The 13,358-nt window shown below is 39.1% G+C and overlaps 1 protein-coding gene across 1 annotated transcript; it reads right to left on the reverse strand.

The window, feature by feature from the left end:
* Window positions 1-2,671: 2,671 nt before the first annotated feature.
* LOC117704995 (E3 ubiquitin-protein ligase TRIM52-like) lies at window positions 2,672-4,124 on the reverse strand. Its single transcript, XM_076930478.1, has one exon. It carries the CDS (start codon window positions 3,554-3,556, stop codon window positions 2,900-2,902), a length of 657 nt encoding a protein of 218 aa, XP_076786593.1. The 5' UTR covers window positions 3,557-4,124; the 3' UTR covers window positions 2,672-2,899.
* Window positions 4,125-13,358: the final 9,234 nt, after the last annotated feature.

The raw sequence follows: 13,358 nt of genomic DNA on the forward strand, positions 1-13,358 counted from the left end.
CTTTCCTCCCAAATTTTTTTTGGGGGGGGTTGTTTTTTTGTTTTTGTTTTTGTTTTTGTTTTTTGAAGGGGGGGTTGTCATTGGGTTTTGTTCATACAATAGAAACCCTAGGACGAAGGACCAATTTTAACAAATTGCTTAAGTACATTTGCTTTATCTTGACAACGGACTCAGGAGAGAACACAATAGACTCAATTTTCCTAACATAGCATAACATCTTATAATTGGATCTGTGTAGTATTTATGTAGAATTTCTTATAACTGTTTTTCATTTGTAGCTTTAAAAACTCAGAATCGGATATAACTGCAAGTTTTTATTTCCTTTTATATGAAATTATATATCAAGTGCTTAATGTTTTCCAATAAGGAAAAGCATGGATATGCTACATTTGCATTTATTAGCTTAATTTTAGACCATCTCGCCAACTTTCCCATTCTCTGATCATTTTTTTGCCACGCTTTTGTTTGCTATGCATTGTGGTTTAAGTAGAAGTGTTGTTTATAGATTTGTGTACTGAAGGCTTGGTTCCCAGCTTATAATGCATATCCCTTTAACAACCTTAGCCCTCAGGATTCAGAAGTTCCTATAAAAACAGTGATGTGAACTATCTTCTTACATTGAAATTTAGTTTCAAAATTGTGGTTTTTAGGAATTGTCTTAAGGTTTCATTACTGTGATCAAGGCAACTCTTATAAAGGCCATTTAATTGAGGCTGGCTTAGTTTCAGAGGTTCAGTCCATTATCATCAAAGCAGGAAGCATGACAGCATCCAGACAGACATGGCATTGGAAGAGACAAAAGTTCTGTATCTTGATCAAAAGGCAGCCAGAAGACTCTCTTCTGCAGGCAACGGGAGAATCATCTCTTCTGCCCTAGGTGGAACTTAGCATAGGACCTTAAAGCGCACCCTGACAGTAACCAACTTCCTCCAACAAGACCACATTGCCTAATAGTACCACTTCCCATGGCCAAGCATATTCAACATCCACAGGAATGGAGGCCATTCTGATTCTAATTTAGATAATTGTTACTCTTCTATAGGAATACTATTTGCAGGCTCTGATATCATTAGATTTTTTGATCATCTTGTCTTCAATATTTACTATATTTGTCTACTTCTTTCAACATTTATTCTTTTAAATTAAATTTTCATTCAATCTCTTTAATTTTAAAATAACTTTATTCAGATACTATAAGCATGTCACTGTGAAACTTAAATTTGTCTTTACTGAATACTGTATAAAATACAATAAAACTTTAAGTCACTTTTAACAAGGCATTAATCATTTCCTTCCAGTTAAGCAAAGCAAGGGAAAAATAAGAACAGAAACAAAAATGTAAGAAAATTGAAAAATAAATGCAATGCACATCTGCATTTACAGTTTACACAAAGTTTCTCTTTAAGCTTCTACTCAAAACAATCAGACTTATTTAAATTCTACAAAGTCTTCTTGAACCTATTCAGTAAAAACTGGACAAAGTAAAACACATTTATCCTTTCAAAGCTACTACATATAGATTTTTAACTTGTCATAAACAAACTACCTAAAGTATTTCTGAATATTCTAGGTTTTTTTTTTCTTGAAATAGCATTGATAAAAGGTGACTACACAGGAAAAGGTGGCTCTAAAGGGAAGGAAGTTGGGGTTGCAATAAAGGGTGATGTTTCTCCTTTAGAATTTAGGCTTAGTAATGTTTTGTATCTGACATCATGTGATCTGAAGGAGACTGGCTGGGAGAAAAGTACAACAGAGGAGCAAATATGAGCAAAGTACAATGATACAAAAGTATGAAATTCTCATAATAAAAGCCAATATTTTGTATATTAACTTAAATTTAAAGATAAAATATTCATAAATCTGGCTCTTAAATTTGGTTCTGGGCCAACAAAATTAGGCACTTTTTATAAGAATCTGCTAACATGTATCTATTTATGCTGGTTTTGGCAAGTTTTCCTTTAAATATTTCACATGGAAAATGTTAATATTTCCCTATTGCCATTTCAGAGCCAATGCATTTCAGTGTCAAAATTTGGCTAAAAGTTTTAATTTTTCAAAGTTTCATATTTTCAGCTTTAATTTTTCATTGGTTCCCTAATGTTGGAATTATTGTCCAAATGCTGAATGCAGTTCTCGTTAATGAGCAAGGAATTTTAGATCTAACAGAAACATTGAAAGATCTCCACATCTTCAAAAGCAAACTTGAACTAAGCATACTCTTCCTTAGCTTATGACGACAGAAAACCTGAAGATTTCCAAAGCAATACACAAACATAGCACAGTGTATCTTGATAACTTTTAACTTTTGCTAAAAATCTAAGTATGGCATTACTATAAAACTACTGGCACAGATTCCTATAATATTCCCAAATCAGCTACTAACAACCTCAAAAATATTTTAAGTAATCAAATACCAGGCTCATGAAAACATTCAGTTCTGAAAGCCTAATTTTGAAGCTAAGCAAAGCAGTTTTCCTCAATCCCGTAAGTAAATTCTCAGCTAATAACAACAAAGGCCTAATATTTTCTAAAACTGAAGGTTGATAGTCATTAATTTAAAATAAACTGGAAAGTGGGGGATGAAACACCCTAGGTAAACAAGCATTCTGCTACTGAGCTACATACCCAACTACTCTTATTTCTCACTTAAAGCTGCAGGCACTGATAAAATTTGGAATTTTTTTAATCTCTCCCCAAAACTGGGGTAGCACTGAGACTGCAAAGTACTACAAGTTTCTCAGTTGTTTGTTCCTTGTTTTAAGTACTTCATCCAATGGCACCACATTGTTATTTTTGTGATGCTAGGAATCTAGACATGCCATACAGATGGGCTTTTTTTTTCTACCTCACTGAGGAGCTCCGGGGCTTCCTCATATTTAGAGCACATGCTTTGCTAATTTCATGGAGTATGGCAAATCTGGCGAATTATATGGACCATGTTGGCCAGCTGCAAATTGGGTCGAAAACTGCGACTTGGAAAAGTCCTTCGGCATTGTGGGCAGCTGAAGACTTGTGGTGTGGGACGAGGTGGAGAACGTACTCGTACATCTGGATAGAGCTGCCGACGAACAGACGGATGTGGAGGAGGACCACGGCGAAAGATTGGACGGCGGCGGTAGCGGCCATATTGATGGTATTGGTGGCCATTGTGGGGGTGTTCATCTCTTTCTTCTGGAAAAACCCTAATTCTCAGGTCATGTACCAATCCTTGTAAACCGTTCCAGTCTTCTTCCTCATCATCCCACACAGAGTCTGCGTTGCCCCGGTGCCTTCTACGGCTATGACCAACCCAGCGTCCAGCATGTGCTCGGTGCTGAAACACCTCCTGTTCTGTGTACCTATGAAACAAAACCTCTCTAATGACGTGGTCCCCTACAGCAGGCTGTGCCTGGTCCTGTTCATCTTCCTTGCCCCACAGCTGGGTCACACACCCTCGGCAGAAGTTGTGCCCACAGCCAATGGACACAGGTTCCTTAAAGTAATCCAGACAGATGGCACAGACTGCTTCTTCCCGAAGTGACTGCATAGGGCTGGGAGGCCTAGTAGGGGCGGCCATCTTAGAGCACACGGGTCCTCAGAAACCGAGAGGCCCTCGCCGCCCTGCCAAGAAGCACAAAGCACAAAACCACAAGTGGAAGGTCTAGCCTATAACACCCAAGAGCACAATGGTGACAGGACTCCCGTCCCTAGCAAGGGCTCCAAAGGCCCAAAGCTTCCTGCCCGGCCACGGGACACAAAGGCGGTGGTAGGTCTCGCGGCCTAGCCAAGGAGTGGTAAGGACTCAAGACCTCGCTGCCCAAGCAAGGAGTCCCAAACACGGTAGGCCTCGCTGCCCAGCTGAGGGGCGAGAAGAACCAAGGCCTGCTCGCTGCCCGGCCGACAGGCGCTAAGGCCTCAGGCCTCCTCCTCGCTGCCCTGCCGCGGTGAGACACGCGACTCCAGCAGGTTTTGCTGGCCAGTTACAACCTGCAGCCACCGCCCCGGCCCGGCTTTCCTGGGCTCCCTCAGGAAAACCAACTCACGGCAGCCCTTGCTCCCGAAGCCACAGGCGCAGAACCACGCAGCTGACTGGAGCCTCGAAGAACCCCCCGGCCGCCGGAAGCCTCAGCCTGCGCCTGCCTCACGCGCACAGCGGCTCCTCAATAAGAAGCACGCGGAAGTGACGTCACCACGCTCTACTCTAGGTTCTTCCTGCCCCAAACAAACAAAGGAAGCGACGCTCTGGGCCATTGGAGGACCTTCGTCTTAATGGTATTCATTATGGTCCCGGGCCATACTCGATGGAAAAAGACTAGTGAAAATTGCAGAGGGGTAGAGAGAGAGCCTGCCTGTAATCCTGACAGGTCCGAGGTGAAAGGTCAGGAGTTCAAGACACGCTCAGCCGCAACGCAGCTTTGAAACTCGTCTTGGCCACAAGATGCATGTCTAAATAGACACATAATAGACACATAGCCAGACGAGCAGAAACATAAAGTAAAAACAGACTGGTGGGCCCAGAGTCCTAAAGATTAGGACGCATGTTTCAAAACCTCTGTGGCGGGTCCTCCTCATTGTCATCGTCATCAGTGACATCATAATTGTCGTCGTCATCGTCACAAACAACTGCTCCTCACAGCTAAATACCATTTCCCATCAAAATTCATATTAGAGCTCTTACTCCACTCTAAGAAGTGTCTATTATCTTGCCCCAAGTAAAAAAAAGGTTGTTACAAAATTGACAAATATAATTAAATCATCCTGGAAGAATGTTCCAGACTGGGAATATGCAGCTGCAGTGAGGAGATATTTTGGCACTACCTGAATTATAAAAAGCTAAAATGATTAATAAGTATGGAACTGGTCAGCCGAGAATATTGCAATCCCTTCATGCTTGTTAAGAGACGTATTAAGTACGTGACAATAGCAGTAGATTATCTGTTACGAAGGAGTTTCTTTTAACACTTTTTAGAAATTTAAGCTTTTTGTGGGTTTTGTTTTTGTTTTTTAGGGGTTTTTTTGCCTTAGTTTTTTTTTTTTTTTCGATTTAACAAAACATTCAGCATTATGATTCCATACTTAAGTCAGCATTTTTAGATGATCACATTTTATTAATATGAAAACCTAGATATTCCAAACGGTCTAAATTATTTATAGTTTACAAATGAAGCACACTCTTGTTTCTTTATAATATCTTACTTATATAAATATCCAGATTTTTAATGTATTAAATCACAAATAACAAGTGTCACCCCAGCAACACTAACTTACAGGCTAGAAAACTGAGGCAAAGAAAAGTAAATAACAATAAAAATGTTTTAAAATAATAAAAACAACCATAAAGAAAATTCAGAAGATGAGAGGCTCTGCCAGAGCCTGACAAATACAAAGGCTAGCAGCCAACCATTGGACTGAGTACGGGGTCCCCAGTGGAGGAGCTAGAGGAAGGACTGAAGGGGCTGAAGGGGTGATGATGACACTGATGACAAGGGCAACAAGGAGGACCACCACAGAGCTTTTGAAACATGTATGCTTATTTTTAGGACTCTGGGCCCACCAGTCCATTTTTGTTTTATTCATCTGGCTATCTGCCGATTTATTTGGAGATGCATTTTGTGACCAAGATGAGTTTCAAGTGGATGGGTTAGTGGGTAGGTAAACACCCTCATAGAAACAGGGGAGAAGAGAGGAGAGGAAACCAAGAAAGGTGATAACATTTGAAATGTAAACAAATAAAATATCCAATAAAACAATAAAAGAAAGAAAATTCAGGAGAAACAAAATACAGGATTCTAAAACACCCACTGACTATCCCAGCTATCCCCAACAAAAGAGTTGAACCTCTACAAGTAAAGAAATAGATACATAATTACACCACAGCTAGGCAGAAAACTGAGGTTTACCCACTATAGAGGATGAATCAGAGAAAAGTATTGACAACACAGGGCACACCAGAGAATTCTCTTCCCAGATGCACACTGAAACATGAGAACTCCCCAACCTTTTATATCTAACTCTAATGCCAGCAACCAGTAATCACCCCCCTCCCCCACTCCCGGGAAGGAAATGGATTTAATTTTTCCTCTAGAAAGTCTAAATAGATTGAAGAAAAAGATGTGAGTAGAAAAATAACACAAAACATGGTCAGCCGTTCACTGACCAAAGAGTGGAACTAGGTTACCTAACCAGTCAGGAAGCAGCTTCTATCCCACAAATCAGATAATTAATAGCTAATTTTCACAAATTTATTGACAGTCAAAATTCTCTAGGTATTTGAAAAATTTCTAACATAAAGAAGAAAATTTTTTTGAAAGAAAAGAAACAATTTTGGATAAAATAATGACATTCAAGGGAAAAAATATGTGGTTATGTTTAACTTCTAGCCCACAGATACTGATTTTACTAAATAAAACAACTTATTTTTAAAAAGACACAGAAGTTAGAAAGAAAGCCTAACAGTTAAAATCACATACTGTTCTTGCAGAGAACTTGAGCAGTTCCCAGCAACCACATCAAACAGCTCACAAACATCTGTGATTCTAGTTCTGCAGGATGAACACCCTATTCTGACTTCTCCAGTCACCTGTACTCATGTGCACATACCCACAAACAAATACATACCCTTGTCAGGCATAGGTGGGAGAGGAGGTCCTTGGTCCCGTGAAGGCTGGACTCGAGTGTGGGGGAATTTGAGGGTGGGGAGGTGGGAGTGGGAAGGTGGGTGGGGGCACATCCTCATGGAAGCAGGAAAAGGAATGAGATAGAAGGTTCCTGGCGGGGGGGGGGAGGGGGGGGAGGCAAATGGGGTAAGGGAATAACATCTGAAATGTAAATAAAATGTCCAATAAAAATTAAATAAAAATAAAAAATAAATGAAAACAAATGTTCAGGACTGGAGCGATGGCTCAGTGGTTAAGAGCACCGACTGCTCTTCCAGAGGTCCTGAGTTCAATTCCCAGCAAACACATGGTGGCTCAAAACCATCTGTAATGGGATCTGATGCCCTCTTCTGGTGTGTCTGAAGACAGCAACAGTGTACTCACATACATGAAACAAATAAATAAATCTTTTAAAAAATTAAATAAATAAATAAATAAAAACAAATGTTTATTTCTAAATACACACACACACCATTTTAAATTTAAATATTAAATTAAAATTTAAATATTGCCCTTCCAGTCTGGGCCAGAGCACTGAGCAGATCCTGGGCGGCAGCTCTGCCCTCAAATCTCACGGATCCCAGAGGAAGTGGGCCTTCCAGGAGCTCTAACCCAGGCAGTATCTTAGATAAGAAGAAAGCAACACCAGCCCCAAAAGGGGAATAACTGGGACTCACTAGGACCCAGGAAGTCACTCTTGGCCTGGAACACAGATTTCTTCATATATAAGCTTGAGCACTGAGCAGATCTTGGGCCCCAGCTCTAACCCCAGTAGTAACAGCCACCCCACACATTTCTGATACAACCAAAATAATAGGGAAGACAGGCTTCAGCCAGAGACAGGGCATGTAGCACTAAGGAGATCCAGATGGCAAAAGGCAAGCACAAGAACATAAGCATCAGCAACCCAGAGTACTTGGCATCATTACAACCTAGTTCTCCCACACAAGAAAGTCCTGAATTCCCCATATCACTAGGAAAGCAAGATTCAGATTTAAAATCACTTCTAATGATGATGATAGAGGACTTTAAGAAGGACATAAATAACACTCTCAAAGAACTTGAGAAGAACACAAGTAAACAGATAGCAGCCCTTAAAGAGGAAACATAAAAATCCCTTAAAGAATTGCAAGAAAACACTACCAAACAGGTGAGGGAATTAAACAAAACCATCCAGGATCTAAAAATGGAAGAAGAAACAAAAAAGAAATCACAAAGGGAGACTACCTTGGAGATAGAAAACCTAGGAAAGAGATCAGGAGTCATAGTTGCAAGCATCACCAACAGAATACAAAAGATAGGAGAGAGAATCTCAGGTGCAGAATATACCATAGAAAATATTGACACCACTGTCAAAGAAAACGCAAAATGCAAAAAGTTCTTAACACAAAACATCCAGGAAATCCAGGACACAATGAGAAGACCAAACCTAAGGATAACAGGTATAGATGAGAGTGAAGATTCCCAACTTAAAGGGCCAATAAATATCTTCAACAAAATTGTAGAAGAAAACTTCCCTTATCTAAAGAACGAGATGCCCATAAACATACAAGAAGCCTGTAGAATGCCAAATAGACTAGAGCAGAAAAGAAAAACCTCCCGTCACATAATAATCAAAACACCAAATGCACAAAACAAAAAAAGAATATAAATGCAGTAAGGGAAAAAGGCCAAGTAACATATAAAGACAGACCTATCAGAATTACACCAGACTTCTCACAGGTACTATAAAAGCTAGAAGATGCTAGACACATGTCATACAGACCCAAAGAGTTCACAAATGCCAGCCCAGGCTACTATACCCAGCAAAACTCTCAATTACCATAGATGAAGAAACCAAGATATTCCACAACAAAACCAAATATACACAATATCTTTCCACAAACCCAGCATTACAAAGGATAATAGCAGGAAAGCTCCAATACAAGGAGAGAAATTATACACTATAAAGAGCAAGAAAGTAACCCTCTTCCAACAAATACAGAAGAAGATAGCCACACAAAGATAACTTCACCTCTAATAACAAAAATAACACATTAACACATTAATAACAGCAACAATCACTGTTCCTTAATATCTCTTAACATCAATGGACTCAATTCCTCAGTTAAAAGACATAGGCTAATGGACTGGATATGTAAACAGGACCAAGTATTTTGCTGCATACAGGAAACCCATCTTAGTGACAAAGACAGACTTTACCTTAGAGTAAAAGGCTGGAAAACAATTTTTCAAGCAAATGGTCTAAGAAACAAGCTGGAGTAGCCATTCTAAAATCTCCAGCCCGAGAACACAAAGAGAGGGACTCATGGCTCCACCTGTATAGGTAATTGAGGGTGGTCTTGCCAGGCATCAGTGGAAGTAGATAGCCTTGGTGCCTGAAAATTTGGATACCCTAGTGTTGGGGAATTTCTCGAGCAGGGAGGCAGGAATGGGAGGATGGTGTGAGCACACCCTCATAGAAACTCCCAGAATTATATGGATTAGACATGACAGAGGCAGGCCACCAGAAGACTAGATTCCAGAATTCAAACAAAAAATTATCTTGATACTAAAATTTGTTTTGAGAATTGTATATTGCAGAATACAGAGCCTTGCTGTATCTACTCATCAAGCAAGCTGAGCAGACCTGCTCGAACCTCTGATGTCCTAGAATTTCAGCTGGATGCAGTGAAGACACATCACCAGAGGCTTATCAATTTACTCTTCCCTCTGCCCCTCCTCTAATATCTCAACACCCATAATCAGCTTGAAGAAGTAAATGAAGAGTCGGTGCCCCTATTCCCTGGGCTTGGGGACTGAGGTGGTTAATATTGGGCTGTATTTCTAGGGAAAAATAGTGGTTTTGTTGGAACAGGGAGGATTATCTAGGACTCATTGCATAGCCATAACCTATTGGTAGAAATAAGTATAATTGTTATTAAGATGAAGTTATAATTTCTTAAATGGTACAAAATTTACTTTGATTTCAAACTTAAGGTTTTCATTGGTATGAGCTTCTTATTAATATAAAAGTGAGATTAATATTGTTACTCACATAGGCATTGTGCCTATATAACACATTTAGGAATACAAGGCTTAGACCCAGTCCTTCTTTAACTTTTCTAACTGATTTGAGATGGTTAGCCTGTGAGTTAAGGGCCTATAGCAAATTCATGGCTTTGAGTTTATTGTTAGGGTGTTTTCTATATTTTATTTAGAAATAGCCGAGAGGAGTTAACAGGAAACAGTCCAGATTACCTTACATGGACAGTTCGTTTTCAAAACGTCAGACAGCCACAGAATTGACGTTACAAACATTTCTGTATTAATGTTCATTTTGATTAGAGACCTGTCTGCTCCTGACAGCTTCCTGTCTTGGATTCTAAGAAGAAATTGAGCATCTTTGGAGTTACTCCAGTTGTGTGTTGACAGCCACTAGACAAGAATTGCCTCTTTTCATCTAAAGACAAATCACTGTCCAGAAAAGGACACACTTGTGGAATAGTCGACTGATTATATCTGCCAAGACAGAGTAATCATCCCTTAATAATTCTGCATCACTAGGTCTGTCAGATGATCCTGGGCCAGAAGGCTGAAGATCTGATGCTCCAATGTTTTGTAGTATAGGGACTGTTCAGCAGTCTCTATAAATTGGCTAAATTTTAGAAGTTATGTTTTGTGCTTCCCAAAATTTCAGTTAATTCAGTCATTCTGGATTTCTGAAGGGGTTGAAGACTTATAGTCTCATAGCCAATCCTGGCTATTTACTTTGAGAGACAAAAATTGAGAGGATGGTTTTCAGCTGACATTTATTCTAAAGCCAAGGGGGGAAAAAAAAACAGGTTCAGAACTATGTCCTTTAGTTAAGAGGAATGACAGAGGTTCTGGTTAGTCAACAAAATGATGGACTGGGTATTAGGTCTATCTTGTACCTTACTGACACAAATTGGTGTAGTTATGCTCTAATTATATTTTAAGAGAAAAGTTTTATTTTAACAGGAAGGGTGATATGTAGGAGGAGCTAAGGTGGGAGGAGTAAAGAGAGGAAGAGGAGTAAGGAGGGGAGGAAGAGAAGGAGAGGAGGAGCTAGGTGATGGGGGGGGGGAAAGATGGTGGCTGATGTTTGAGTGTCTCTGCCAGTCAAAGATAGTTGATATATCTAGGTTGGATGTTGGGTTATACTTCTGATTGTGTGGGTATCTTGTTATTGAGCATTACCAACCTTATAAAGCTTTTGATTAACATTAAAAAATTGTATAAAAACAAAAAAATTAAATATTAAAATAAATTTAAATTTAAAAATAAGTCAATCTTTAAAAAACACAAGCAAGCAATGAAAATAGAAACAGGATAGAAAAATGAAAATAACGATTAGACAATGATACATACCCAATTAAAATAAAAGATAAGAGAAACTAAATATATAAAAATTCAGGTCACCAGTACAAGAGGGAGAATACAGGAGAATTATAAAATAAGAATTTCAGAAATAATTCAACAAAATGTTTCAAAATTGAAATTAAGAAAGAAAAATCAAAAAAACAAAAATAACGCTCAGCACAGGGAAGTGCAGCAGAGACCTTCAAGGCTTATTGCTTTAAAGCTTATGACATGAAGACAAAATTTCCATAAAGAAAATATCATAGTGGAACTGTATAGCAGTGATACTAGGTAGCAAATAAAATAAATAATTTCAAAATTATGAATGAATATTCTTTCATCCCATACTTAATGAATGCCAAATTGGAAATGCCGTGTTGGGAATAAAGATATGTGCATGTTTTCAAACTAGCATAAACTTGATCTCTCATGAAACTCAAAAGTTAATAGAAGCCATGGAACCACAATAAGGGTGAGGAAAAAAAAAAGTGTAAAACTCACTCATGGACAGGTATGTCTTCAAAGCCATGGAATTAATAGGTATGCCTGAAAGTTCACAATACTGAAGACATATGCACTTGAGTAGACAACTTAAGGGTGACTTACTGATAGCTATATACAAAATAAAACAATCACAGCATATGCACAGACAGAGAGGTGCTAACTCAAATTTTAATAAATAAACATATTTGGATAACATATATTCAAATAAACATATTTGAATAAACATATTTGGAAAATGTAAGAACAAAATAAGCAAAGCAAGTAAGTACATCATGTCCAAAACTAGAAAGGCATAGTAATAAATTACTTTCAGACAAATTTTAAATAATGTATTGTTAAGTGCCAAAGAAATAGACAAATGTTAATCAGGATAGATTTAAGAAAGTAAAAAACAGAGACATACTTAAAAAAAAAAAAAAAACCTTTGTAGATGTTTCACCTTGATACTAAGGTTGCATTCTACCATGTCTTGACAGCTTTCCTGAACTCAGCACAAAATGGAGGACTGCCTTTTCTTAGCATGGCTTCTTCTCAGCCTGATACGGGGATCCCAACCTATACGCTACTTGGGAACTATCACATTACCCCTGATTACAGGCTCAACTTCCTGGAATTCCTCTCCATGTAAATGAGGTATCCCCAATACCTTAAGCCTCAGCCAATGAAACTTCACCTTCCCAAGTTCATATATATAGACCTGGTTCACTCAGAATAAAATGTATGTGTACAAGCCCACCCCAAATAAAGGTATGTACAGAAGCTACAATCATCCTAGAGAGCTGTTGCATTGACGATCATTAGAGAAGGTCCTCATCCTAAAGAGAAGTATCACTAAGATCCTCAGAGAAGGCCTTCTTTTCCCCTCCCCATCCTCACTAACCATTGACTCCCAACCCAACAGGGATCCTGCAGACCTCCACCTGTTTCATTCTCCATCCTTCTCGCCCGGTTTGCAGTGGCATCTGGACACGCTGAGAGGGACTGCTGGACCCTAAAACGCATACTACAGAAATATTAGAATGGAAATCTTTATCAGAATTACCCTTTTCCGTATTCTACTTGCTACTATACAATTTTAACAGCAGTTTTATGAAACAAACTTATCAGGAAGCCAAGCCTGGTGGTGCATGCCTATAAACTCAGCCCCAGAAAAGCAGAGGAACGGAAAATTCAAGATCACCCGAAGTACATAGTGAGATGTAAGATGTATGGGAGGGGAAAGAAGACAGAGGGCCAAGAAATCTTATAACCATGGAGTCTGTTTCTTTCTTATGAGTAATGTGCTGAGTTGGAACAAACTTAAAACAATCTCCACTTAAAAATTAGTCAGGTCCTCTGGTTTGCTTCTCGCTTGCTGAGATAAAACACTGACACACTACTCCAAATTGGAAAAGGTTTATCAGGGTTTAGTGTATCATTAAGGGAAACCAAGAAAGGAATCCAAGGAGATTCCTGAAGGCAGAAATTAAAGACCAGAAAGAAACATATATACTGGTTTGCTTCCTGGGCCTTGCCTAGCTACTTCTCTTATACACCCAAGACCTGTCTCCCTTGGGATAACACCAAGGGGCTGGGATCTCTTACAATTATTTAAACTAACATTATTTGAAAATGTTCCAAGATATACCAACCAGCCAATCTGATGGAGGCAGTTCCTTAGTTAAGGTTCTTTCTTACAGGTGACTCTCATTTGTGTCAAGTTGACAAAAACTAACCATGACTCCAGGTCTGATACAGTTGAGTACTGATGCAGTAACAGGCACCAAACACTAGAAACGAAAGCCAGAACCAATGCAAATGATTTGTTTTTTCAGATGGATGATTTCTGATGCCAAGGAAATAGGGGGCAAAGAGACA

This window comes from Arvicanthis niloticus, chromosome 3, assembly GCF_011762505.2.
Source record: "Arvicanthis niloticus isolate mArvNil1 chromosome 3, mArvNil1.pat.X, whole genome shotgun sequence".
In the NCBI taxonomy this organism is placed as follows: Eukaryota; Metazoa; Chordata; class Mammalia; order Rodentia; family Muridae; genus Arvicanthis; species Arvicanthis niloticus.